Source organism: Musa acuminata, chromosome BXJ2-9, assembly GCF_036884655.1.
Source record: "Musa acuminata AAA Group cultivar baxijiao chromosome BXJ2-9, Cavendish_Baxijiao_AAA, whole genome shotgun sequence".
NCBI lineage: Eukaryota > Viridiplantae > Streptophyta > Magnoliopsida > Zingiberales > Musaceae > Musa > Musa acuminata.
Window position 1 is genome coordinate 3,263,078 of NC_088346.1, and position 26,752 is coordinate 3,289,829.

At 38.5% G+C, this 26,752-nt stretch overlaps 3 protein-coding genes and 1 long non-coding RNA gene across 19 annotated transcripts; 2 read left to right on the forward strand and 2 right to left on the reverse strand.

Moving 5' to 3' along the window:
• The first annotated feature begins 779 nt into the window (after positions 1–779).
• Positions 780–2,769, forward strand: LOC103996983 (WUSCHEL-related homeobox 11). Its single transcript, XM_009418066.3, has 3 exons — positions 780–1,520; positions 2,107–2,282; positions 2,433–2,769. The coding sequence occupies exons 1-3, from the start codon at positions 803–805 to the stop codon at positions 2,448–2,450; spliced, it is 912 nt and encodes a 303-aa protein (XP_009416341.3). The 5' UTR covers positions 780–802; the 3' UTR covers positions 2,451–2,769.
• A 2,712-nt stretch (positions 2,770–5,481) lies between these two features.
• Positions 5,482–10,577, reverse strand: LOC135622538 (cyclic dof factor 3-like). The gene is made up of 2 exons (XM_065124462.1): positions 10,333–10,577; positions 5,482–7,351 (listed from the first exon to the last, which is right to left on the reverse strand). Exons 1-2 carry the CDS (start codon positions 10,483–10,485, stop codon positions 5,972–5,974), a joined length of 1,533 nt encoding a protein of 510 aa, XP_064980534.1. The 5' UTR covers positions 10,486–10,577; the 3' UTR covers positions 5,482–5,971.
• Positions 10,578–11,421: 844 nt separating this feature from the next.
• LOC135586195 (uncharacterized) lies at positions 11,422–26,594 on the forward strand. Of its 13 annotated transcripts, none has more exons than XR_010491097.1 (9): positions 11,422–11,554; positions 12,356–15,722; positions 16,270–16,380; positions 17,178–17,597; positions 21,238–21,332; positions 22,497–22,721; positions 23,196–23,574; positions 25,139–25,546; positions 25,666–26,594. It is a non-coding gene; the product is annotated as an uncharacterized LOC135586195 (long non-coding RNA). The 13 variants fall into 13 exon arrangements; XR_010491098.1 differs by having other exon boundaries at positions 22,510–22,721; XR_010491095.1 differs by lacking the exon at positions 21,238–21,332 and having other exon boundaries at positions 12,356–12,760; positions 15,586–15,722.
• On the reverse strand, positions 16,549–19,385 carry LOC135622539 (myb-related protein 2-like). 4 transcript variants are annotated; one of them, XM_065124465.1, is made up of 8 exons: positions 19,200–19,385; positions 18,902–19,112; positions 18,680–18,756; positions 18,475–18,532; positions 18,318–18,396; positions 18,174–18,243; positions 17,457–17,613; positions 16,549–17,360 (listed from the first exon to the last, which is right to left on the reverse strand). In XM_065124465.1, exons 2-8 carry the CDS (start codon positions 19,110–19,112, stop codon positions 16,969–16,971), a joined length of 1,044 nt encoding a protein of 347 aa, XP_064980537.1. In that variant the 5' UTR covers positions 19,200–19,385; the 3' UTR covers positions 16,549–16,968. The 4 variants fall into 4 exon arrangements, with proteins under 4 accessions (XP_064980537.1, XP_064980536.1, XP_064980535.1 ...); XM_065124464.1 differs by having other exon boundaries at positions 16,549–17,363; XM_065124463.1 differs by having other exon boundaries at positions 16,549–17,613.
• Positions 26,595–26,752: the final 158 nt, after the last annotated feature.

The window sequence follows — 26,752 nt, forward strand, 5'->3', positions numbered from 1 at the left end:
GAGGAGCTGAAACCATGGCCCTTTTGGTGGCCAAGGAAGGGGACAAAGGTCATTAACTACGTCTCGGTAAGACACCCACCGGCCCCTAGCCTCCCTCCGCGGTCTCCCTTGCGCCTCTCTCTCTCTCTCTCTCTCTCCCACCCACCGACTTATTATATTTCCCACTGCTGTTGTTTTCTTTACCTCATCAGCCTGCTGTTCTTTTGTCATCGGAACTGGGTGCATTGTCGCTGCCCACTCGCTGCATTCCCATGCAACGTCAGCCCTAATAATTTAAGGATGGTCATTCCTTTTGACCACCACCACCTTCTCCTCCTCCCTCAGACAACGCATCACGTTCCCCACACTGGTGTACAAACGCCAAACCCTACCTTCATCCCTCTCACATGAGCTAACCTAGCTAGAAACCCATGTGTTGGTGGAACCTCGGAGAGAAGAAACCTTAACTGCACCAGGGTTAGGGTTTCTATCCACTGCAACTCTGCATGATGAGATGTTGATTTAGTAGACGCCGAAGTGTGTGATTAGGTTGGACCATACACTACTCTGCAGGAATCTAATCAACAGTGGTAAGATAGCAGCAGATTGGTTCATGGTTAATCAAGGGAATTTGCAGACTATTAGTCCACTAATCACCAGTACTCCCACCTGATCTAGGTGTTATTAGATTAATGATCATGGTGACCTAATGCCTATAACATTAGAGCAAAGCTACAAACTGGTCATGTTCCAAATGACATCCATGGTTAATCACTGTTTTCCAACGGGATCACGGCACACATATGGTATTGCATGCAAGCTCATGAAGAACACTTTGGTCCAATCCATATCTTCCACAGACTGCCCACGGCCTATATATAACTCACCACACGTATGCACATGTAAACCTCTCCCCTTCCCTCACGGTAATCCTTCCATTGACTTCGTCTTGCTTCCCCATCACTCCAATTACCCACCTGCCACTTCAACCATGGGTGATCACGGGCGAGACCGAAACAGCAGCTCCACCCTGGACAGATCCACTGCCGACCGCACCGAGACCGAGCCGGTGCGCACCCGGTGGATGCCGAAGCCGGAGCAGATCCTTATCCTGGAGTCCATCTTCAATAGCGGTATGGTTAACCCTCCCAAGGAGGAGACGGTGAGGATCCGCAAGCTTCTCCAGAAGTTCGGCGCCGTCGGGGATGCCAATGTCTTCTACTGGTTCCAGAACAGGAGATCGAGGTCCCGCCGCCGCCAGCGGCAGCTTCAGGCGAGCCTCATGGCCGATCCTAGAGCTGTCCCGGGAGTTACGCAGCAGGCCGGGGGTGGAGTCCTCCCCCACGAACCGCCGACGTCGTCGAGCTCATCCAGCACGTCGTCTAATAACTCCTCCTTCCCTTGCTCGTCCTCGGCTTCTTCTTCGCCCTCCTCTTATAACTTCGTGATGGACGATGGCTCCGATGATCTCTTCTCGATGATCTCTTCTCAGACTCCTTTTATGTGCTCTTCTCATGTCCCGCGGTCACACCGTCAACCTGGTTAGTGCATGGCTAAGTTAATCTTCATGAAAGCATCCCTCCCATAGTGGAAATTAGATATGTTTGCTTGGTTGCACGAAACCCTCAATTCATTTCCTTCATTTCGGGCTTTTTGCTCTATGACTTTCTACCTAATTGGATCTGTGAACTCTTCCCATAGTCTGATTGATTGATTGACTGTGATTAGAGCTGTTCCCTTTCTTCTGTTCATTTCCCCACTAGATGTCTCGATCTGAACATTGAACTTTCAAGATCCATCCAAGAAATTTGAATGTTAGGCAGTCCCCCACTTTGGATTCTTGTTCCCCATCTTGCTGTCATAAAGGTTTCAGTTAGATCCCTGGCACCATAAATCTGTCTGGGATATCAATGCACTAACCCTAAACCAAGTAACTTTACATGTTGGTTTCCTTGTTTGAGGAATAGTGACACTTTGATGTGGACTGAATCCTAAAATTGAGATATAGAACACATACCTGATTTCAGTCTTAATTTTTTTCATGAGAAAAGGCTAGTGATTGAGATTGATCTATATTTTTCTTGCCAACATTTGAGCTTGTTTTGATCATTGAATGCATGGATTCAGGGACCATAACTGTGTTCATTGATGGTGTTCCTTCTGAGGTTCCAAGGGGACCTATAGACATGAGAGCTATGTTTGGCCAAAATGTGATGCTTGTGCATTCCTCTGGGGAACTCCTTCCTGTCAACGAGCATGGAGTTGTTGTGCAAAGCTTGCAGATGGGCGAGAGTTACTTCTTGGTGAGCAATTCTACTGCTTGATCACTTCAACTTCTTGTCAACACTGCATTGAGGCTAAAAATTCAGCTCACACTCGGCAATAAAGAATCTATCGATACCACAAAAAACATAGAATTTAGCTAAACGCATGTCATACTGACTCTTTGACAGGTTATAAGGCCTACTTAAGATCGGTTCGCGGGCGAAAAAGGATGCCTTCATCAATTGAGAATACAAGAGAAGGATTGCTTGTTACCAGCAGACCAAGCTATCATTATCACTCTATCAAACCCCTATAGGAGAGAAGATGCAACCTTGCACTTGCTTAGATCATAGTTTCCAAGAGACTAAAGTAATATAATTCAATGATCATTAGCATCATAATGCAGTGTGTGTCTGTTGTTTAGTGCTCTTCCTTTTTTTCATTTTGGCAGAGCAAAAAACCAGTGCTACATGAAACATATAATTAATGATATGCCTTTATGCTAATTCACATCGCTTAACAATAGCTCTTAAACGTTCAAAGATGACATGCAATACTACATTCGGCGCGTGTGTTTAGAGTCTTGTTGATTTGCTTGATGTTGTACTACTCTTCGAATATCATGTTCTTCATTCACTTGGTTATGTACAGATTGTTTGTTTTCTTTGTATCTATTCCTCTAAAGGGATATCCTGTGAAGTCTTCTCTCATTCAAACCAAGAAATGAGAGAAGATTTAGATTTCCAGAACTCCCTCAGTGACCCATTAAGCTCGATGAAAAAGCTTAAGTTCGAAAGTTTAGAAGAAGGTTTACATCTAACAAATGCAATTGGAGTTGTAATTTTCTTCTCCCAACACCTGTGATTTAATATGCTGCAGTTTTCACCACTGCAGAGAAGGAAAGCTTACATTCTTCCTTTTCATCATCTGTCATCTGCTGCTTTAGGTTTGGCATCTGTTCTAAATCTGCCATGATGCCTGATGAGGACTGAAATATCCTGTTGCCTTGTGAAGTACAACCATTTCATAAGAGGAATGCCATTCCTTTTGTAGTCTGGTCTCTTTAAACAAGATAATGCCTTCCATAGAGTACATCAGAAGTAACTCAGGCTTCCTTCACTTATAGGTCTCAAGAGCTTCTTTTATATATGAAATATGTTTCTTTATGAATAAAAAGTTCTGAAATTTGATGGCAATAAGATATTGTTCTCATATTATCCACATCAAAACTAACAAAGAACTTCCTCTTCTCAGCTATACTTATGACTCTGCTAAGCCAAACTTCACATAGCTTTACATGACTGATGGAGGAAAGAAGAGAAAAGACCCACCAAATTTCCACTTTGTAAAACACTTCTGGCCATCTGAGCTTCTTAGTATTTCATCACAATATATATGCATCATTTCAGGAACCATAGCAGGATAAAACACCATAGCTTGGTGTTCTTAGTACAACAAATCTGAATTTTCCTGAGTCAAGTCACCTGGAGAAAGTTTCCTGTAAGCATCTATCTACCTTCTCTCTCTTCTTTTTTCCTTGTCATCCTGCATTATAAAGCATGGTGTTGTCCACTTAGTAGAATGTCATATATCTGCACTCTATGCAAATTTCTTTCACAAGCTAAACCTTCAACACAGCTAATAAGTGAACCACAAGATTCTGCAGCTAATTGGTGGGGTCTTCACAACAAATAAATGGGTTATGACACTATGCCTACAATATCTCACATTGTAGCAAGTATGTTTGTCACTCATCCTCCAGTCCACATCCATCTTTCACTGCTATATGTCCTAAATAGATTCCCAAGAAACTCATCAGAAGAGATGGACCCATTATATCTTATTTCTAGGAAAGAGATTATCCCTTTTTATTTTTCTTCTTTCTGAGTTATTGTTTTCTCTTCTTGGATTTAACATTTTTTTTCAAAAGAAAATTAAATTCTATTTCTCGTAAAAACGATTACGACGAAGTCAAGCCATTACTCCTAATCCTCTTTCTAGAAAAATTAGCAAGCCAATTAGTCGTAGCATTGAAGTTATTAAAAACATTTAAGATAGTTATGTGTATGTCTAATTATAGACAAAATGAAATATAATGGAATAGACCTTTTGTTCAATGTATGTAACAACATAGCATTTGAATTACACACACTGCTTGTGTTCTTTTCACTTAGAAAGAGGAACTCCACATTAAGAATAAATTCCAAGAAAAAAAATCAACTTTTATTACTTTAGAAAACCAATATATCATCTGAGCATAAACGATTCATGGGAATTGTTTTATTTGCCTTCATCACTACTTGCAGTGCCCTGGAACTACTTTTATTGTCTGCTTTTGTTAAGACTCCAGAAAGCTCTCTCTCTCTCTCTCTCTCTCTCTCTCTCTCTCTCTCTATGTAGGCCTCTGTCTCTGAAACAACAATGATGGGAAGTGGTAAGTTGTGGGACTATTCATATTGAACATTAGAAAACCTGCAGGTTTTGTAGGGATTGTTTGTGAGATTTATTTGCTACGTATTCGGCAACTTCTATTATGAATCCTTTCACTTCATATGTGGTTATGTGAAGTTGCAGAACCAACACTGATTCAATCAGTATTACCACTTGCGAGGTAGGAAGGAATTCAATCAAAGTAGTTGTGCGGTCCTTCGTTGCTCTGCAATGGCACTTCTCTTGTTATGTTGAAATGATTGCACACAGACAACAAACTAGATAGCTTGAAACAACGAACAGCTCCTTAAAAGACATAATCTTTAAAGAATGCTAACAAAATAAAGTATTTCTTCATGTAATATATTATGAATGGTTTAAGTAAAATCACAGTGAAAACCATACTTTTCTTTCAGTGGGAATAAGAGTTCAATAGCTGTTTACTGACTCGTTGAGAAACAAGAGGAAAGCATTCCACTGCCATAACTAATGCAACTTTGGTAGTCTGATCAGAAACAAGTTTCATCCATTATTTGTAATACTGAAAGCATGCACATTTCTGACCTTCTAATACACCAATTGAGCAACAAGTTGAGTAGGAGTTACTGCACTTTAAGAACTAAATACGCATGACAAGCACAAACATTTAGTAGAACTAATCACGGACATATAGCATGTGCGATGCACAGATTTCATTCAGCCGCCAACGCTTGCAAAATCCAGAGTATGATAAACACCTTAAATAGCTCCCAAAAAACATTACAACAATGTTGACCAAAAGTATGAAGAGCAGTTCATTCATCGACGTGCACCAGAGCTCAATGACATTGCTTATATTCATAGAAATTTCAAATGTATCCTCCAAAACAACTAAAAACCATAGAAAAAACACTAGTTTCCTCTCCATTACTAGGAAAGATGTGATTTAGAGAACCGGAGCTTTCAGTTCCAAAGCTATGCTTGTTACTCGATGTTTATTAACTGAAACTTCCTATTGTGCTTCACCAAAGCTGTCATGGTGCAGGAGATTTAAATTGTCTGCAGGGTACAAATTTATAGACAAATAACTTTTCACTTGTATTCACAACATAAATTCTTAAATAATCTTATAGACATCAGCAAGCCCGGCATTTCCGACTGCTAGATTCATGCGAAGCATGGGCAAATTTTAGAGTCGACTATCTTTCAGTTCTTGTATTTATGCGTTCTAGGTCAGAAGACCAAAGCAGCTCCCAAATCCTTACCATGTAATGAATTCTTTCACACATTGCATCCCTTGAACTTCTGACCAAACCCTTCATGTGCTTTCCTGAAAGGAATGGGATCGGGATACTGCAGCAGGATTTGCATGCAAGACCTGTGCAGCATCTGACTCATCAACCTTGCTTTCAGCCTTGGACTGGAAAATACCACCTATGTCAGGCTTGATGCCAAGAGTAGCCCATATCGAACTTTTTGCAGCCTCCTCAGGATCATCTATCCTAAGAGTCTTAGGAACCCATAAAGACTTCTCCATCTTCTCCTCACTCTGTAAACTAGCATCTCTCGAGTGCTTACCCAAAGTTGGAGAGCCATTTCCTGAACAATTACTATTGCTTGTCGAAGATGATGGGGATATGCAACCACTAGATCCAACACACGGTAAATTCCATGCCCCATTGGGCCAAGTGGTGAAGCCCCAGAATGGAGCTGGCATGAAAGGGAAAGGGTGTGTTGCTGCACAAACAGGAGGAGCTGCCATTATTGCTCTAGGACTCCATGGAACTGGACTTGAATTTGCATTCCCTGGTCTGCATATATATTCAGATGAACATTTACCGGCTTCCATAACAGCAACATTGTTCCAAGCTGGTCTCCATGGGTAAGCCCAGGGAGCCCCAGGGTAACACTGCAAATGAGGCAGGGGTGCAAGTCCATTACAGTAAACTTGCATGCCACTTTGTTCCACGTGGACTGCAGTTTTAGCAGATCCATTTTCCACAAAATTGGAGGCTGTTGCAGAAGATGCACAGGATGGTTCCTCCCTTTTCTCTCCATGTATCATCGAGCCAGAATCAGAATCTTTGCCTTGCTCTTGGATATTGAGCACAGAGACCATGGACTCGCAAAGAGGAACTTCTTGTCCAAATTTAAGGACAGTCCCGTTTCCTATTGGAGGTTGTGAAGGGGTGGAAGGCACACATGGGAGAGCTCGATGATGAGTCAAGTTAAGAGCATCTAGTTGAGCAGATTGCAATCCATCTGAAGGAATCACTAAGTTGCGACATTGTGAAGCTGAATGCTTACTCTTGCGCCTACCAGCACCCACAGGGACATTCCTCATTGTTCCTCCAGCAGTCCAATATCTCTGACAATTCTTGCAGAAGTGTCTAGGTTGGTTGACGTTGTAATTGTTGTAATAGCAGAATTTGGTGTCCATGCTATTGCAGCGAGGACATGGTAGAATTTTATCTGGTTTCTTGAGGACCTTCTCCGGCACAGAGCAATCAGCCTCAGTTTTGGTGTCTTCAGCTTTATGTTTTGTTGATTCTTTTTCATCTGCAATAGAGGTTTTATTGTCATCTTCATTGGTACCAGTCAACCTAGATGAACTAATTGGTGCAACTTCATTCTCTTCATCAGGTGCTGTAGCCGAATCATCGTTGACTTCCATATTTGTCATTTCTTTAGTTGTATCCTAAAATACAATAACAAAACAAGATGCTTGATAAACTATCATGTAGAATACGTTTAATGGCATAATGAAAAGAAACAATCCTAGTCAACAAAAGATGACCCCAAATTAAGCACAGAAATGATTTCAAATGTTTCAGAACCATGTTTGTACTAACAAGTTCAAGTGATACACAGAAATAGGCATAGTTCTCCATGAAATAAGAGATAAATCATTTAAAATGTTATGAACATGTCCATAGGAGGTCTACAAATGCACTTGTTACCTGAAGCACATTAATTAAGACTGGTGGTGCAAGAGGTAGAGGAAGACCTAAGAAAACTTTATTAAAGACCATAACCAAAGGAGGCTTGATGTAGCCCCTATAGAGTCCGGACCTTATAAACAATCTATTAAAATCTTCAATTATTGATGTAGTTAAACTCTCTTTCTTCGAAGTTTTAGACTTTTTCCTATATATGGTTAGTTTCCTTTTTATATAGACAAGAATGAATTTAAGAATTAAATGCCTTTCTATCTCCGCACTTCATTCTGGTCATTCTCCTTTGTAGGAACTCCTACATAGAGTAGGATGCCAATCTTGTGTCATATAAGCTAACCTAAATGTTATACAGGCTAAAACAGCACTCCTGTGAACACAGATATCCACTCAACTATTACGTTGCTACTTGATAGCTAACTTTCAACGGGTAAGTAAAATACTAATACTTACTGTAAAAACTCCAAAACATAACTAGTATTGCCCCAAAACTACATAGCCAAAGATCAACCCCTTGAATTTTCTCTGGCACCAAATTACAAGACACCACATACATTAAGGTTAGCTAGGGCACTTTTGGCAAAGGCTAACCCAACTCTTCCTACAACACATCTTTCAAGTGGAAAAATGCATTCACTCCTCACAGACTTGAGTTCTTATTGGATCTTCAACTTTTTGGAAACAAAGTCTAGGGGTAGACATAGTAGAAGTCCTTAAAAATATGATGATTCTTGCAGTAATGATCAGAAAAATTTAACCTAAAACTGGACATTGATCTTAGACCCAATCACCCATTTTTGACTTCTCGAGTAGTAAGCATGGACATATTGGTTATTTCAGTCTTATTCGGCTCCATGTGTGTTACTTAATAAACAAATTTCCCATCTTCTCAGAAGGAGATAGGCAACATGTCAATGCATACATGAAAGTCAAAAGTTCACCCACGTCTCATCAATTGTAGCTATTGTAACCATGGAGACAAAATTTCCAACTTGTCCATTCATGACAAATAAAAACCAACGCAGCAAAGTTTCCAACGAGGGTGTTTGATGGAGAAGGCCACCCAAAATGTCTAACAAAACTTATTTCAAATGGTGGATAACTTCTACAAGTGACGTGAAATCAATTGCAAGTAGAAAAAATATGAGAAAAGAACAGATGGCAAAGCAACTGTTGGTGCCTATGCAGTACTTCACAGAATACCATTAATCCAGCTTCCCAAAAAAAAAGCATGTTCTACAACTTGGTCATGTTTAGGCCATGTGACCCCTTATTTTATTAAACAGGGGCAATGCCTCACAATTAACTTCAAAATATTCAATGGAGTTCCGAATTTCCCAAGGAAGCTTTGTAACTGTTTCATTGCTTTTCCCTTTTTCAATTTAAAAAACTGATAGTTGATAACACACACTGCCTCATCAGTCACACTGACACTAAACTGATAATGATGATTGGCTCATGATGTTTGGCATAGGGCTCACAGCTGCACATTATGGGCACAGGGCATACCAGCAAAAAAAGCAATAATCAACATCATAAATGATATTGAGAATGTACTTCCAGTGAGGAATGTTAAATATCACAGTCGATCTGTACCTAACATGTCAAATTTGGTTGATCTGTAGCTAACATGCAGAATTTGACAAAAATTTGAGATTAATGAAACTAAAACATTGCCACCACCTAATTTCACTTGTTTGCAACTGTAAATAAGAGTCAAGTAGATCTCCTATCAAACCTAGAAAAGATGGCTTCTCATCAAATAGGAATTATTCGTGCTATAAAGTCCACACATCTTCAAGTAACAGAGATTTTTGTCACAGTCCCATTCTCCTTTTCTTTTACTTTTTTCCATACCCTTTTCCCATCAATTATCTGGATGGAAATATGCCTTATTCTTGTAGAAGTTAATCAGCCGACCACAAGCTTAAATTTTAGGTGTGGCAGACATAACATCATAAGCTGGATATAATCCAACGAAACAGAACAGTAAAGCATACAAAGCCACACGATATCCCCAAGAAAGGGGCATATCACAAGAATAACAACAAACACTATTTTTTTTCTCTCTTGCTGAAATTTTAGGAAAAACCAAGAAATCAACGCTCACAAAAAACTAAACAACGTTAAATATGCAAATCACTCATAATAAATGAGTTCAATATTTGTTAAAAGAGAAAAATAAATCGGATACCAACTAGCATACGCAATCAATGAGTAGTAGATGTCCAGATGCACATATTAGAATGCTGAACTGCATTAAGTTGCCGCATCATGTAACTGTGACCTAGGCTTTTAGCAACATAAATTAAAGATAGCCCAAAGAAAGCGAAATGATGGGGAAATTGCTGTCCATATATGAATTTCTATATTTTCTTAAGGAAATTTCCAAAGAACTTAGTAGAACGAGATGCAAAATCGTCAATCTTACCATGCTTCATTAAAAGGCTTATCGAAGAAACACGGAAGAAGAAGCATCGACAACGACTCGAACCGAGAACAAGACGAAGAAGAAATAACCACCAGAAATTCGCCTATTCTAATAGAAAACATCAGAAGGTCCAACCTACAACAAAACCGCCAACTTTATCGGAAAAGAACGAGGCGAAAGAGAATAAAAAATAATCAATCATTCTCCAAACCAAAATCAGGTATTTGTGAAGCCCTAAGGAAACAAGGAGGTCCGATCGAGAAAACAAAGAGAGTCGGTGGCTTATCCCCTCACTTTCTGCCCCACCGCCGTAGAAGCGGCGGACTCCGCGTCGGCCTCCTTATCCTCGACATCCACCGCGTCCGCCTCCGCCGGAGGCAGAGCGGCAGCCGCCACCGGGATGGTGGCGCCGAAGAGCTTGATGGCGGGGTCCTTGACCTCGGACATGTCCTCTGCGCCGTCCGATCGCTCGTCCCGAGAACTCCCAAAGGGCAATCAAATCGCATGTCCTCCCCCTCGCTCTCTGTGAGAAAAAGGCGAGTAAGATTATTCTTATTCTTTTATTAAGGGGGAGACCGGGAATCGCCGGTCACCCAGGGGCGACCGGATGCCAGCTGGGCGTCCGAGTCGGCGAGGGGAGGCATTCTGAGCCATGAATTCTCGTGGCTGGGGATCGCGTTGGGCCGACGTCGTCCGTGGCCGAAAAGGTCACGAAAAGGAGAGAGACAGAGGCACGACAAAGGCCACAACAGTACGCGCGCCCTTTCCGGTGTCTTTATCCCTTTTCTCACCTTTACCAAATAAAAGATCGATGAAACCACAGGGGAGCCACTGACGCATCGCTGCTTCTGCCGAGCGACCAAACAGAAAAGAAGAGCGTCCCGTCAGTGCTCATAGTGGTGCCCACCTGATTCCTTAACTAACAGCCAATGAGACAGCCTCCTGTGCTGTGCTCGCTTGACAGGAACACAGGAGCTAAACTCGTTTGACTAAGTGTGCACGCCTACATCAGCGGCCGAGCCCAGCTGTTGCATCCAAGTCAAGAAATTGAAATAAAAATCTTTAATAAAATAAACATTTAATTCTCATACCGTGCTTTATGTAATATGATTGAGATTTAACCGAATAATGAAAAATTATATAGAGTATTATTTTTCATGAATTACCCATTAAAAGTTTGGGCCAAAATTGCATTCCATAGTTCTCGGATTCATGACCGGAAGCAACAGGTCACCCGGGCATCCGTCGCCACGTCATCGCTTCTTCGTCCTCTCCGGACAAGCAAGTCCCCGTTACTTCACGGACACGTGTCGGTGGATCAAGAAGAAGAGGAGGATAAGGTCTTCTCATTAAACGAACCAACTGAGATCTTTCCCATTATAAATCCCGGGGAGGCGCGACTCCATCCACAATTCAGATCATGGACCGAACACCTTGTGTGCATGACTGACGCTGGTCGATCTCATCCACAAGCCAAAAAGATCTGAAAGCTATCGATGGAGCATCACAGAGCGAGGTGGCGTTTCAACTTTACTCCTGTAAAAAAAGACAACTTTGATGAGGACCTTCTCTGGCCTTTTTCTATGTCTGTTTTGGTGGTTCTGAAATGAAGTCATCTCCTTTTCTTTCATCCGATCCTTCACATTTTTTTTTAATTTCTGAGATTTACATGTATTTTTTTGTCTGTTTTTGGATTTTTGTGCACACTTTCCTTAATGACGTGGGAGCAACAAAATAATATTTCTTCTCGAGCTTTTCCAGACCTAATGATTAATGTACAATTTCCTGTGGTTGACACTGTTGTTCATGCATTAATCTGTGGAAAAAAGACATTTTTCCTCCCATCAAAGGCTGGCTGGCAGGCAGATAGTTGAATCGCCAAGAAATCTTTGTTCAACAAGCTATCATCCATGGAAGACTTTTGGGTCATCAGACCTGTAATATAGATTCCTTTTCTGGTTCTCATTCTACATAAATTGTTATTTTCAACTTAATTGCTCACTTTCTTCAGCAACTGGATTGCCCTTGCAATCATGCATGATATGGTTTATGTTCAGGTGAAGTCGAACCAGCAATTTTTTCCCATTAAATCTGGGCAACTGAGATAGAATCTATCTCATGAGCCACTTGATGCCTTGTATTGTAGAAGGGGATTCACAGCCTTCCCCATTGACATGGCAAGAAAAGATCTGGCTTCATGGGCACTCCCCGCCACTCTTTCTCCTGTTCTTTTGTTCTTCTCCTCTTATCCTCAATGCTTCTTAGATAAATTCTCCACCAGAGGTTGAAGATCTTGAAGGCACATGGTCTCTTGCAGGGTGCAACTGGATTGCTCTGTGGAGGAGGGCCCAAGGATGTCACTTTATGAAGTCCTGCTTACCACACAATCTCATCTGTTTGGAAACACCATCTGAACCTGCCTGGTACCATCAAAGAAGAGCACTGATCCCATAAATGACAAATGTCAAATGGCATGTTACATACTGAAATTGGTGGATGACAACAAATTGAATTTTGTGCTTGGTTATGCAACAAGAACATTATATTTTGTTAAGAACTGCTTGAACTTTGTACAAGTTTGCTGATGTTACTTTCTGCCATATCTTTTGCAGGAAGCCAACAAGGTGACTGACTGGTGTCTGGTAGTAAATTTACTATACCTCGAAGGATAAAACGGATAACGGTGTTGGAAGTAAAACTAGAAAGAATCTGAAAATGAATGGTGAGAAGAGGGGCAAGGGTTGGATTGGGAATGATGTAGCGTTTCCTTCAAATTTGAGCTCTGATGGGGCCCTGGCAGTTGCCTTCTTCTGGCTTTAACATGGATGTGTAAAGCTAAGGCCTTAAATCCTTTAGAGTTGGCATGTGGGGAGCCACATGTTTCAGCTGTTCTCTAGCTTTTACTACTGGAATTTCTCCCTGTCCATTTGAGCTTCTGCGTGAATTGGTGTTAGCTTTTAAGAGGAGGTTTAAAGGGAATGGGTGACAAGGCAGACACAGTGAAATCTTATCTTTCACCATCTTGACAAGGCTAGTGATAACAAGAACTTGGTATACCATTTTCTGGGGAGAAATAGGAAATGGGAAATGAGATTACTATTTACAATCCCTATTTTACTATTTATAACCTCATTTTAAATTTTTTTAATATGTATAAACTACTCATTTGTAAATGTACGTAAATACTCTCTTCTTCCTCCTCTTCATCATCTTCTTCTTCTCCTTCTCTTCTTCTTCCTCCTCTTTTTCTTCCTCCTTTGAGGATGGTGTCGAGGGGATGGTGAGCTGAGTTGGACGATGTCGAGCGGCATCAATAGTGAGCAGTGACGACAACAGAGAGCAGCATTGGCGGCAACCTCGACTAATAAGGGGTTATGGGGAAGAAAAAGGGGTAAAATTAGTAATATTGGGGTTGTAAATAATCAAATAATATTTTTATTATTTTTTAAGGAATTTTCAATAACAAGAGGTTGTCAATAATAAAAAATAAGCTATGAATAGCAAGCTTCAATAGGAAATGATTGAAAGAAGAGAGTGAAATCTCTTTCCTTATATTTATTTGACTATTTAAGCTCAGGTGGATGAGAACAGTCTAAATTTCATGGGCATTTTACTAGAAAAAATCTCCACTATTGGTTTTTTATCGGATGACACCCCTCATATTCATTTTTAATTGGGGATTTTTTTTTCTATTTAGATGAAAATAACCTTGTTCTTTTACTAAAATGACTTGATCACATATGTTATTAAAAAAGATCGATAATTAATCATCATAAAAATTTCAAAAAATAAATTAGGTGATACTAATCATTTCAGAATTAATAGGATAAATTCTAAAATGATTAGTATTATTTTTTGTTTTAAAATTTTTTATGATAATTAATTATTAAAATTAGAGTTTTTTTGAATAACATATATGATCAAGTCATTTAAGTAAAAGTATGAGAGAAATTTCATCCAAGTGGAAAAAAAAAGCACACCTAGGTAAAACCGAATATGGGGTGTCATCAATAAAAAGTCAATATTAGGTGTTTTTTTGGGTAAAATGCCCAAATTTCTTTCAAAAAGTTCATCAAAATTTTTTCTTTCAATATTTTTGTCCCAATAATTCTGCATTAACCTCTAAGGGTACATATTTTTGCATAGTAATGTGTGTGTATATATATATATCAATTTTCCTAAAAAACCTCATTTTTCATTTTTTTCTTAGATAGTGCCCTATATTTTTTGTAATCTTGTAAATATCCTTGCCCTTCCCCACCTGTTGCCTCCATTGCCTACTCCCATTGCTAGGCTCCACTGCCTCCGTTCTTAACACCGCCCGCCCTTCCCCACGAGCAGAGGCATTGAGTGGGGAAGGGCGGGTGGCATCGCACAGAGACAGCGAGATCTCATGGTGGGACTAGGGGACAAAGACAATGAACGGGGAAAGGCGGGCAATGCCCCATCACCTTGTGGTGAGGCGAAGGCGATGGAGGCAACGGGCGAGGAAGGACAAAGAAAATTATGAGATTATAGAAAATAGGGGCACTATATGAGAAAAATGAAAATAAAGGCATCTTGTAGAAAAAAACGAAAAAGGGATTATATATATATATACAAATATATATATATATACACGAATATATATATATATATATATATATATATATATATATATATATATATACATATATATACATATATATATATACACACACATTAATAGCCGTACATTACAAACTTTTAACAGAAATATACCTCCATTTAGTTTTGGAAATCACAATATTAAAAGTGTTGGTCAACAAATTACATTATCATTTTAACCAGTTGCACAAGTACTCATACATTTATGTTTTGACTTCTTAATATCAATCCTTAGTTTGTAGCATATTTTTGCAAAGAAATCCAATTTTACAGGACATTATTAATAACATATTGTGGGCATTTGGCTTATTTGTGGCCTTCAATTAAGTCCCACTGAAATAGATTGTTGTTTGGTGCCTTCAGATGACTTTTTATTTTCTGTAGGGAATCTCAAACTGGGTGGGATACTGAAGAAGTTATAAATTCCCAGGAACGTTACTGTAACTTGTCATATTCGGAGCAGAAAAAGAGGAACAAAATATTCGTTGATAATTTTCAAAAGAGAAATTTTTAATATGCAGAATTTACATGATAGTTTATAATGTTTACATTTTTATTATTTTTTTCTACTAAACTTTTCCTTTACAGAGGCTAGAAGGGATGAACCCATTGGATGAGACTTAGTGGACTGGATGGTATCAATGTACTCAGCCTAATAAAAATCCCTGATACATAACCAGTCCATGATCTGCTGGTTCTGTATCAGCAGCAATTTGGTCCTTGAACCACAACTTTCGTTTAGAATTATATGGAAGCTGTAGTTGTTTCTTTTTCATCCGAGTCTTAAAATGGTTATTCTTTTATGCATATCTTCCTTGATTGGAGTTATATGCTTTATCCTATTCAAAGAAAACAATTCTTTCATGGATTATGTGTCATATTTCTTACCAATGTGGAATTCCTTTTTCTCGATGGTTGTAGGTTTGTGATTGCATCTACATAAATGTTACTCTTGTTGGTAAACAAGAAACCCTCTTTTGATAGATCTTTGGTGTGAATTGTGGAAAGATGAAGGAAGAAGGGTCTCGAGAAGTTCTAAGATTGTTGGGAACATCAAGGTAAATAGTTGCTCAAATGATTGATCACTTTTAATGTGGTTGATGATGTTGATTTGAGTTCATGTTTTCTTACCCCAAAAGATTTTGTGCTTACTTCCATGGCCTAATTCTCCCAGGTTGTTTTGAGATTGTAATATAAAAAAATAACTTCCTTCTGTTGTACAATTAATTATAGATTTGCTTTTAGTTTAAAGTAAACAAATATTAGGTTTCAGCTGCAATTGATTTTTTCATGTGTTATAAAACATAAATTTTGGTTCCTGTATTTCTCTATTTTTGTACGTGTCATTTGTGTTCAGCCTAGTCCCAGAAAAAGTACTTGAAGGGGTTCCAAAAAATTAAAGGTATAAATACAATCTTATCTGACATATCTTTTTCATGAATCCATACTGTAAAGTTTGTAGGAAGCATTTTCTGTTTCTTTTCTTTTTTTCATTTTTTCTCCTGAAAGCAATCTCTTGACAAAATTGACATGAAGATTATTATTTGATCATGCTCTTTGTGCTTTTTCTGTTTAAGCTGAGATTTCTAATTTGTGACCTAGCAGATGATGTTAATGCAAATACTAGTTGATATTAGGGTGGGCAACTGTTTGTCGAAGGATCCTTTATGACTATTCAACAGATACTGCACCACTCAAAGCAATTTCAGATTATGGGTATGTGATCTGGTGTTTTTTTTCTTGTTCCATACTAATTGATTTCAATGGAGAAAGTAAGTTTCTATGTCTCAAATATTATCCTGATAAGAACTCATTGTGGTGGAAGACCCTTGGAATTGCCTTCAGTAGTTTCCAATCAAATATAGGCTGATGGATCCGATAAAGTGTGCCATAAAGTTTTACATACCTTCAATAATAATATGTTGGATAGCAACATGAAGCTAAAAAGCTCATTGCTATTATTCTAGGAATTTGGTGAGTGCTTTTTGTAGAGTCCTCTCTGCATTATATTCTAAATTCAAATCTCTTCCTCGCCCTTTTTGAAGCTGAATTGATCTTGCGAATATGAATCACTATTAAACTGTGATGTCTAACCTATCAGTCACGCTATCTTGATGATGCTACTTGTTACATTGCCATAATGCGAATTATGAACCCTTGACAACATGATGTTCTATTACATTCTCTTTGATACTTGTTCACCGTAATGCATCCTCAGTTTGTTCACTAGACTTTATCCTCTGGATCAACTTATTTTGTTGATTTTTACCATCCTTTCTATCTTTCTCTTCCACGAGCATTCTGTCAGTTCCAACTAAAGCCATTCAGTTCAAATTGTTTACAACCTGATGCACCTTCATCATCTTCATGGATTTTTAGTTCTAGTTCTGTTGTAAGACATGACAGTCCAAAACCATCTGATTGCTTTTTAGTCTCCTGTCTGACTACTGATCTATTGCTGCTTGGGTGTTCAAGTAACCTATCTTCATTGTTTTCTTTTCTTTGTACCTCAGGAACAGAACTAAAGATCTTCTGCTCATTCAGATCACCACACCATGCATGTTGAGTCTGTTCAAGCTTGTCCTCTCCAAATTGTTTCATGCATGAGGGCAAATCTTTATGACAGGCTCTTATCCCTATAGTGGTGTCATGTGTATCTTGCTCCTTTTGTGATCGATCAGAAGTCAAGCAACTGTCTACTGAATAATCAGCAAAGTGGGCTGGAGTTAGTTGTGACATATGCAGGACAGGAATTTCTTCCACACCTAGAAATGAGTTGCCAAAGCATTCACCTGAGACTTTAGTGACCAGCTCCGAGAGTTGGACTTTGGCAACTTCCAGCCCTACAGAACCTAAGCTCTGCTTCTCAAGTCTCTCTTGGGCCTTCTCCAGCACCAACTGCAAATACCTTCCCTGTGCCTCTATTCGTACTTGTAAGTGTCTTTGCACCTTCACAGTAAATTCAGTAACATTTTATTAGTACAATCTAAAAAAATTGAGGAAATTGACCTAACAAAAGAAGGTTTGAATTGCTTGTATGATGGATTCATTGTTCATTTTTTACAGCACCAAATGGATCATAGTAGTGCAAAATCTTCCAGCTTTAACTCTTTAACTGCTGTCAATCTTTCTGAGTGAACTTGAAATGAAATTTGGAACTCAGTAACACATTTTGAGTTATTCTGTTCCTAGTAGTTCGTAATCTCTTCAAATTCTGTATTGATGCAAAGTTTCACTTATACACATCCAAATATTTCACAAAAAACTCTAAAACTAGACCTTCATGCTTTATCAATAAAAAAGATGCTTTTGTGAATAGTTAAGACTTATGATGTTTGAGACTGATCTTTTCAGTTGTTGAAACATTTTAGGTGTTTAAATTTTCTTATACTTTACTTCTAGGGTCCTTGTTCCAAAACATAAAATAAGCAAGATACCACATGTTTAATCCAAAAGGCACATGAGAAAGCAAAGTAAGGTTGTGTGATATTATTGACTTTACAACTTACCTCAAGTTGTTCATGTAACTGTTTCTGTACTTCAATTTGCTTTGTAAATGCTTCATTTATCTGCATGGTTCTGAAACTAATGTACCATCAGCCAAAGATTGTTATAACTTTGGAAATCTAGAGTGCATATTGCTGTTATCATACTTGTTTGTGGGGGCTGCAATGTTCCTTGACGATCCATTATCCTCTGGTGTCCTTTCTGCTGCTAGTGAACACCCAAAAACTGCATGAAGACAAACAGTGTTTATATACATTGTCCAGTTTGAGACCTCAAATATAAACTCTAGGTGCTGCCCCTTACTATTTTTAGTACTTCTGATATTTGTTTGAGCCTGGAGGTTTTTACCAAGCCTGTATTTCTAACAGACCAACAAAGGCAAGTTAGTTTTCAAATGCAATGATAACAAGCAGAGAGAAAGAGAGAAGGTGCCTGGTTTTTTATTTGAGGGGAGGGGGGAGGGGGTGGGGAGGGTGTAAGTATAGAGAATCAAGAAGTTAATTAGGACCTGAAGATGACTTTTTAGATGGTACAAGGTTAATCCTGGAATTCCCATGAGTCTCATGATTGTTTTCGGGGTCGCCTCTGCAAGATTATGGTCTTATATTAGTCTTTAAGATTGATCACTTTGTCCTCAAGTGTAATGTATTCTTAAAACCCTGTCTATGTAAGTGAAGACACACAGTCACAGTTATGCACAAAACAAATATAAATAACTTTGTATGCTCACTGTCTGCTCCACCGAGTTGGTTCACCGCCTCTATAAATCTTGCATGGAGCTCAGGGTTCCATTTAAGTCTAGGCTTGGCCTCAGTTGAAAGAACTAGTCCCGACTCTCCTGTAGTACTTCCTCTCTGCAGAAACAATTGCCTCTCTGAAGGAGCTGCTATCCTGGAAGAAAGGAGGTTGTTGTGGCTCTGATGAGGTTGATGTTGATACATCTGCTTCAGTAATATATATAATCATCTTAGAGGAAACCATAAAAAACAAGACAAACAAACTTCCTTTCAGTTTTTTTTTCCTCTTACCTTTTTGCCCTCACCTTGCTTCTTGTCAATTTGAGAAATTCAAGTCTGACGTCTGACAAACTAGTTTGCTTCTATGCTGTTGATGTAATATTTCTGGGAAGCAAGGGCATCTAGAGTTATATCCTATATGTATGCTCCTCTTGTTTAGGATGGAACTTGAGTTGCTTCAACTCCTCATGCTGATGAGGGATGACTCCAAAGCTCCTCTTATAAGGCTAATGAAAGGGAATTTGAAGACGTTTGAACAAAATACTAAACTATAGATCTAATCTTTGTGGTTTGAAAAGTGATTGTCTATCCTGCTCTAGGTATCTGAGGAATTTTATCTTGTAACTTTTGTTGTCAATTCTTGCATGCAATATTCTGCATCACTAACTTCCGTGAGACAACTTTAGCTTGTCAAATGTCCAAGGGAATAAATACTTAAACATGCATCCTTTTGATACAAAACTCTAAGTAAAAGCAGGAACCTTATACTTAGCATAATTTTTTACCCAAACTTTTGACTCCTATGTATTGAGAACTTGCAAATTTCCTATGTACCTAAACCAGTTGTGGTAGCTTAATCACGGGGGCCTTTACACATGAAAGGAACATCTTCCTGGAGCCTGAAAGGACATCTCAGGTGCCTAGCTATTATATTTTTGGACCTTATGGAAGTTGAGATTTATATAATATATCCTAGTTGGAACAGATTCGTAGTTCATAGACTTGATTGAGGAATTTGATTAGTGATGGAAGGTTAACTTTTTTATTAATTATGGTATGAGAAGGTTGTAAATTCTGTTTGACTGGATGCATCCATAAGCAGCACTAGATATGCCCTTTCTATAAAGAACAGAAAACTATACTATACATGATGCTCTTATCTACCTTTTGAAAGCAAGATTGGAATATGGAATAAGGATGCAATTCCATTTTATCTCTTCCACCTAGTTTGGCACTTATTCAGTTATCCAGGAAGAAAAGTAGAGAGGAATCTGGAAGCTATTTACTGGTAGGCAGTCATCACACTGAAGTACTTGTCGATATAAGATCTAAGGGAAGGACATTATATAGAGGAAATGTGATGATCACATTTCAGACATCAAACCTCATGAACCCCTGGACCACTAAATCTCCCTCTATCAGCATGTAGTGTGTCAGCCAGACATCCATGCATATCTGTTCGTGTTAATTTGAATGTTATGTGCTTTGGATTAGTTGCAAGTATTAGTGCAGCAGATATGGACATAAATACTCATTTATTTTGTGCCAATAGGTTCAAGACCTCAGAGCTAAGCCTTCCAGTAATGGCTAAACAGATTAGCCAGTCTGCTTTTCTAGCAATATACATATTCCCCTCTGTTGCATTGATGTATCCCTTGAATTCCCGAGTCGGAGTCCTTTTATGGGAGTAAACCATAAGCTTGGTTCAGCAAATTTTATCTAGTGAAATGCATGGTGGTTAATATCTAACAAGAAACATCAATTTGTTAAATTCTCACACCTTTTAGTGATCTGATCAGCTCACGGCTTGAGATGGAGATAGACCTTTTTTACACCGCAGTAAAGACACTGATTCATTTTACTAGATTAAGGCTATATATATTTCATCTATTTCTGAAACCTTGAATATTAAATGGACTATTAGTATTTTTGTGGCTTTAATTCATAGAGCTTTTACTTTCTGTGTCTAAAGATTCTAACCCATGTTCTATTAGGAAAATTTGACCATGTTACCATGTATTGGGAGAAAAAATTTATTTGTTTTTTCTTTTAATTTGTAGTGGTAGAGATCTCCTGCTAATTATAGATCGACTTTATAGACCAATAATAAGATAGGAATCTTAAATAGTGATATTCTGCTCCATTAGTTCAAGTAAGATTCACGTCTAAAATATTTTACTCATCGAGTGGATAACATTACCTTGGAATGAGAATATAATTCAGCATGAGATTGCTGCTTTGCGACCATGAGAGAATATTTTGTTTGCACTGCCTTTCGTTCATTTGTGTGGTCCATCAAAATGATTATATGTTCTATCAATCTCCACAGCACATTGTGGCATATTTCCAACCACCTTCCTAATTGGATGAATCACAAGAATCAAGCAATTGCAAAGGAGTTCTATCTTTCTATCAATAGAAAAAGTAAGAATATATTCGTCATTTCTCCTGTTCATATGTTGATATTGATGGGAAATATATTCCCTGGACAATCTCACATTGGTACCTCATCTGTCAAGCAACATTTCATTGGATTTTTATAATCATTGTCTAAAAAATTAATCAAACCAAGTTAATTCAACAACTTGCCCATGTTATCAAACTCAGCCAAAACACAAGACAACCATTATCAGGCTGATATGTCGATATCTTGTTTATGCAAGATTTTGCATGCAAAATACACTGGTATAGTTTGATAACTTCCAACTGGCCCTGAAAGAGTGTGTTGTTGATGTAAACTAGGTAAGGAGTTTGAATTGAGGTAGATACAAAGCAGATAGGTTTCAGAGACTGGAGATATAGCAAGCATTGACAAACTTGTGGATGTTAATATGTCTGGAAGTCTATTATGATTCATCAGCTCTTTTACAGCGAGATTATACGTTTCTTCTTTCAAGTTCAACAAGTACAAGGATGATTGAAACTTATGACAATTCCTGCACTTCTTAACGATACCATAGAATGATTACATCCCCAATAAACCAACTTACAGCATTCATAAAGATTCTTGCTATTAGCCTTTGGTTATTAGTTTACCTGATCTTGAGAGTTAATGCATGTTATTATTGTAACTTGTTAAATCTTCAGATATTTTTTTAGCAGTGTTGATTAGGGAAAATGACAACCCATGCCTTGATAACATCCAGCACATTGATTGGCCCCTTGAACAGCTAAAGATGTGCCTTTCAGTTTGATTGTTATTTGGACCTTTGGTGTCAGTTATTTTTCCTGTGTCTTCCATCTCAATTTGGAAACTGTACAATAGCAGAGAAAGTTTTAAGCTGCTTATGTGAAGAATGTAAAGCACTATTTGAGTAGTTAAGAACTTTGATATCTTTAGTTTATTTTAGGCCTCCAATCAAGCTATGATACATAGCAAGGAGCACCAAGAACATTGTACTTAATATGTTCCTTGGAGCATCCATATGTTGTTTCCACCAGTAAAAGTTGGGTTCATTTATTCCTCTACTGTGCACACTGTGCATCTCTTTGGTCATGCATTAGCACTTGCTTCATTGGAATAAGCTTTGCCTCCACTAGTTTTGCCTTCCCCTGTGCTCAATATGATTAACATATTCCTGGAATAAGCTTTTATTTGCAGGGGAGCTGTCAAAGAAGCATCTGGCCATCCAAACAAGTTCTTTAATGTTTTGGGTTCTCAATGGTGTGTGCCATTTCAGACCGTTCACAGAGAGGAATGGTGAGATCCCGAGTAGACTTCAGGTCACAGAATGCTGTTCCAGATTTAAATAAAAGATCATGAATGAATGATTCTTTGGCAGTCAGTCATGCAGCTAAGTGGTCATCACAAACGTAAGACACTTTTTCTCTCTGATATATTTTTACACATGCAATCACTCAGTTTTATATTGTATTTTGTAATTTCATGAGCATTCTCTTTTTCTTATGATTGAACGCACAGTTTCTAATATATTTTTGTCTATTGTGTTCTTGGAATCAAGTCTTCATCTTTGGAATGCATGGGCTTATATATTGTTCATAATAATTGGACACAAACAATGGATCATTGTTGTTTGAGCATTCTCTTCCTGTGAATTAACATTGAGTTTTCTAAATATTATTGAGATCAATTTTGCACCAATAATAAATCACCAGCTCTCCTTTTTTTTTCTTTTTAATTTGTGGATTTGATGATCTTCAAAAATTAAAATAAAAGTAATTAAAGATATTTTTTTTTTCGATTTTTTTTAAAAAATTCGAATATAAATTAAAGAAAAAGATAAAAATGATTTTTATATCGGTCAGTACTTTTTGCACCTCTTGCAGACCACCCGGTTTGCGTACCTTACATGAGCCGTCAGCGGGTCCACTTTTCCCCGAATGACAAGACGAGCAGGTAGTCGAGTGGTAACCAAACGGGCTGTTGTTATTACATGAGCCGTCTTCCGCCTCGCAACCCGCGGGTTCGATCGGTGGGATGGGATCTTTTTCGCGAATGCCGGAGAAGGAAGGCGTCGGGGAGGCGGCGGAAGACGAAGATCGTGTACGACTTGGGCCCTGCGTCGAGGTCGATTAGGGTGAACGTTGCCCAGGATCAACTTTTATTCCGCCGTTCCCGCTCCATTCACCGGGAAAGACCCTAGACAATCTCCGCAGAGCCCTGGAGAATACCGGCTTTCTCTGCGCCGCCATTCTCGACGCAAAGGTCTCTCCTCTCCCCTTCGCATCTTAATCCACTGTCGCATCATTGGGTTTCTCTTTTTCCCCTCTTGACTTGGTTTTCTTGGGATTCTGCTTTGTCGTAGTTCATGTCTTTTATCTTCTTTTTGTCTTGCGATGATCTTCTCGGTTCACAAATTTTGAGTGTCTGAGATGGGATTTTTTATGTTAAGATCGCTCATCTGAGCGTGGTATTGGGTTTCCGTTTGGGTTCTTGGACTTGTAATTTTTTATTTGATTTGGTGCTGAGTTTGCCATGTCATTATTAGCCTGAATTAACGATCCAAAACGCTTAAGCTTCGGATAACGACCGTCAAGAACCATCATAATTCAGAATCAAATGTTCCATACCATGTTGTGGTGCTATCTGGTCCTCCACATGTAGTTCTTACTTACTCGCCCCTCGCTAGGCCCAAGATCTGATCTGCTTTGATGTCATTCATCGTATGACCGGCCATTGACCAGAATGCTTAAATCTAAATTTGTGATAGTGCATTCATCAAATTCTTTTAGATGTGGAATTACACTTAGGATTGATACATATTTGCTATTTTAGAGAGAAGTTAGATTATTGTTTGGACTTTTGGGTGATGATGAATGTGTATGGAAAAATTGATCATGCTTTTCTTGAAATGGAGCTATATTGTGAAGTTAGTGAGGTTGGTTTAGTTGTAGTGCAACTGCTTGTCGTATACATTGTTTTTGGCTGAAGTTAATATTTGTGTAACAAAGTTGATGCAGTTGGTTTTGACACATATCGCTTAGTTCTAAGGGTGGTTTTGACACATTCTGGAGGCAGTGTGAGAACATTCTGGATGTGTCAAAACCACCCTTAGAACTAAGCGATCTGAATGTGTCAAAACCACCCTTAGAACTATGCAGTGTGAGAACATATCGCTTATTAGTATAAGACAACTTGAATGTGTATACTAATTATACATATATCGGTTGTCACTGTAACCTGTCTATGGGTGGGCATGGACTTGAGCAAACAGATTGATTCATGAATGAAGTAGATTGATGTTAATAGTCTCTTTGTATGTGTTAAATTTCTAGTCTATCTTTGTGCTTGTTTAAATGATTTATACTCACAACTTGAGAATTTTCTAGTTAGATGGATCTTGAAAGCAGAGGAATTCTTCTCACTAGACCATGTCATGGTTCTCATGACATATAACTTAAATAAGAAAAATATACATTTAACAAGTCTAAGGCATTACAACTTATAGTTGATCCATTTGTTGGGTCTGGCTAATCTATGGCTAGCATGTTGGAAGTGTAACTCTTAGAATGTCATAGGTTGGGATACTTGAGTAGTAAAAGATACACAAAGAAATTGTCAGTTGCAGGAGATATGAACCTGAGAAATCTTAGTAGGATGGAGCGTGTCAATCTGATTTAGAAAGGAAACATGAAGTTTGTAGAGCATATCATAACTTTTATACTAATAAGTTTACAAGTTTGTTTGACTGAATTTCTTGATCGAATGGCCCGTTGTTTGTAAATGCCAATTGGAATTATTGTATTAACATATTCTATGTTACTCACAGGGTCCAGGTTCCAAATGGATTTTCCAAAGGTGGCAAATGTATCCATTTGAAGAAGTGTCAACAAATCACCGTCGCTATTGGTTACCGCATTAAGGGTGACGATACCATGATAGCCATGAGCTACAGAAAGTTGGCTGAGGATTTGGAGCCAGACTGTCACATTATATGCTATTGAGGCTATTGCACTTGTGGTTCTTTCTGTGAGTAGTTAGGGCTGGTCAGTTGCTCCGTTAGAATTCTGCAATTCTTGGAGAGAGAGAAAACATAAATCTTCCAGGTGTTGTGATCCTTTTGCACCAATAGAGAAGGAAAAGGAGAATATCCTAGAAAAGGGACATCCCAAACAAAATTGGCATGATTGCCTTCTCCCTTATAACCAGAGGTTCCAACTTTCTGAAGTTTGGAAAGGTACCTAGACGATATACCAATTCAATCATGCTGATGCCTAAAGTTTGTCAGTGTGTGTGGATTCATTTATATTTGTGTACAAGATCTAAACTGCTTACATTCACTCTAATTACTTGCAGGCTCGGAATCAAGAAGGGGTAGCCAATTTTGATGCTACTCTTGTGAATTTTTATGGTTGCACGGAGAGATTTGAGAATAGAAATTCCTTTTGAAAAGATATAATATGCTTGAAATTTGATGTCCCCCTTCAAGTAGAAGCAACTGTTGTAGCTAATGCTGTTCTTGATTGCAGTGACTGAGACGTGCTCAGTGGTGAAACAGCTGGAGGTGCTTACCTGAAACTAGCAATTCAGATTGCTCGGAAGAAGTCTCTTTTATGGATCATGGATCTGTTTTAAAGGAATCATGGCAGAACACCTGTACATATGAGTCCTGTTGAGAGCCTTGCATCATAGTTTGTCTGAAATGCTAATCCTACTAAGGCATCTCTCGTCTTGGTCCTGACCAGTAGAGGAAGTTTTCTAAACTAGCAAAATACAGGCCAGCAATGCCAATACTATCTGTAGTGGTTCCTTGGTTGATAGATTTTTTTTCCGACTGGTACCAGTATTGATCTCTGCAATTTCCAAGGCCTCAGACACTGAATTTGTTATACAGCATGCAAAGGCCAAATCCAGATAAAAAATTGTGACACTGCATTGAATTGGAGTTGCATCTATGAATCAGATTTTGACAATCAAATGATTCATTGATGATAGCTGAAAAATCTCCTGTGCACAATTTTGTTCAGTAGTATTTAAGTTTTCTATCAGTACACAATTTTGTTAACTAGTATTTGTCCCTATTTTGAATTTCTGGGTTTTGTTTCTCAGTATGTTTTCTTAAGGTTAATCTTTTAGAGACATGTGCTTATGCTTAGCATTCACCTACCTGGAGGGAATTCTTCGAGTATTTTGTTCTGGGAGAGCTTCTATTTTGGTCGTGTCATATATTTTGCATCATAGCGTGAGCATATGAGGTCGGTACGATGCAGCCAAATGATGTTTAAGTTTGCTTTCTCTTATTGCATGTGTGTTCTTTATCAGATCTCAGCTGGTTATTTGTATTGAATGTGAGGAATGTCCAAATTTTTTTGGTATGTATCTACACCAGCCAGCATCTTTCTTCTCCTTTTCACACATAATTTTTGTCCTTCAAATTTGAGTA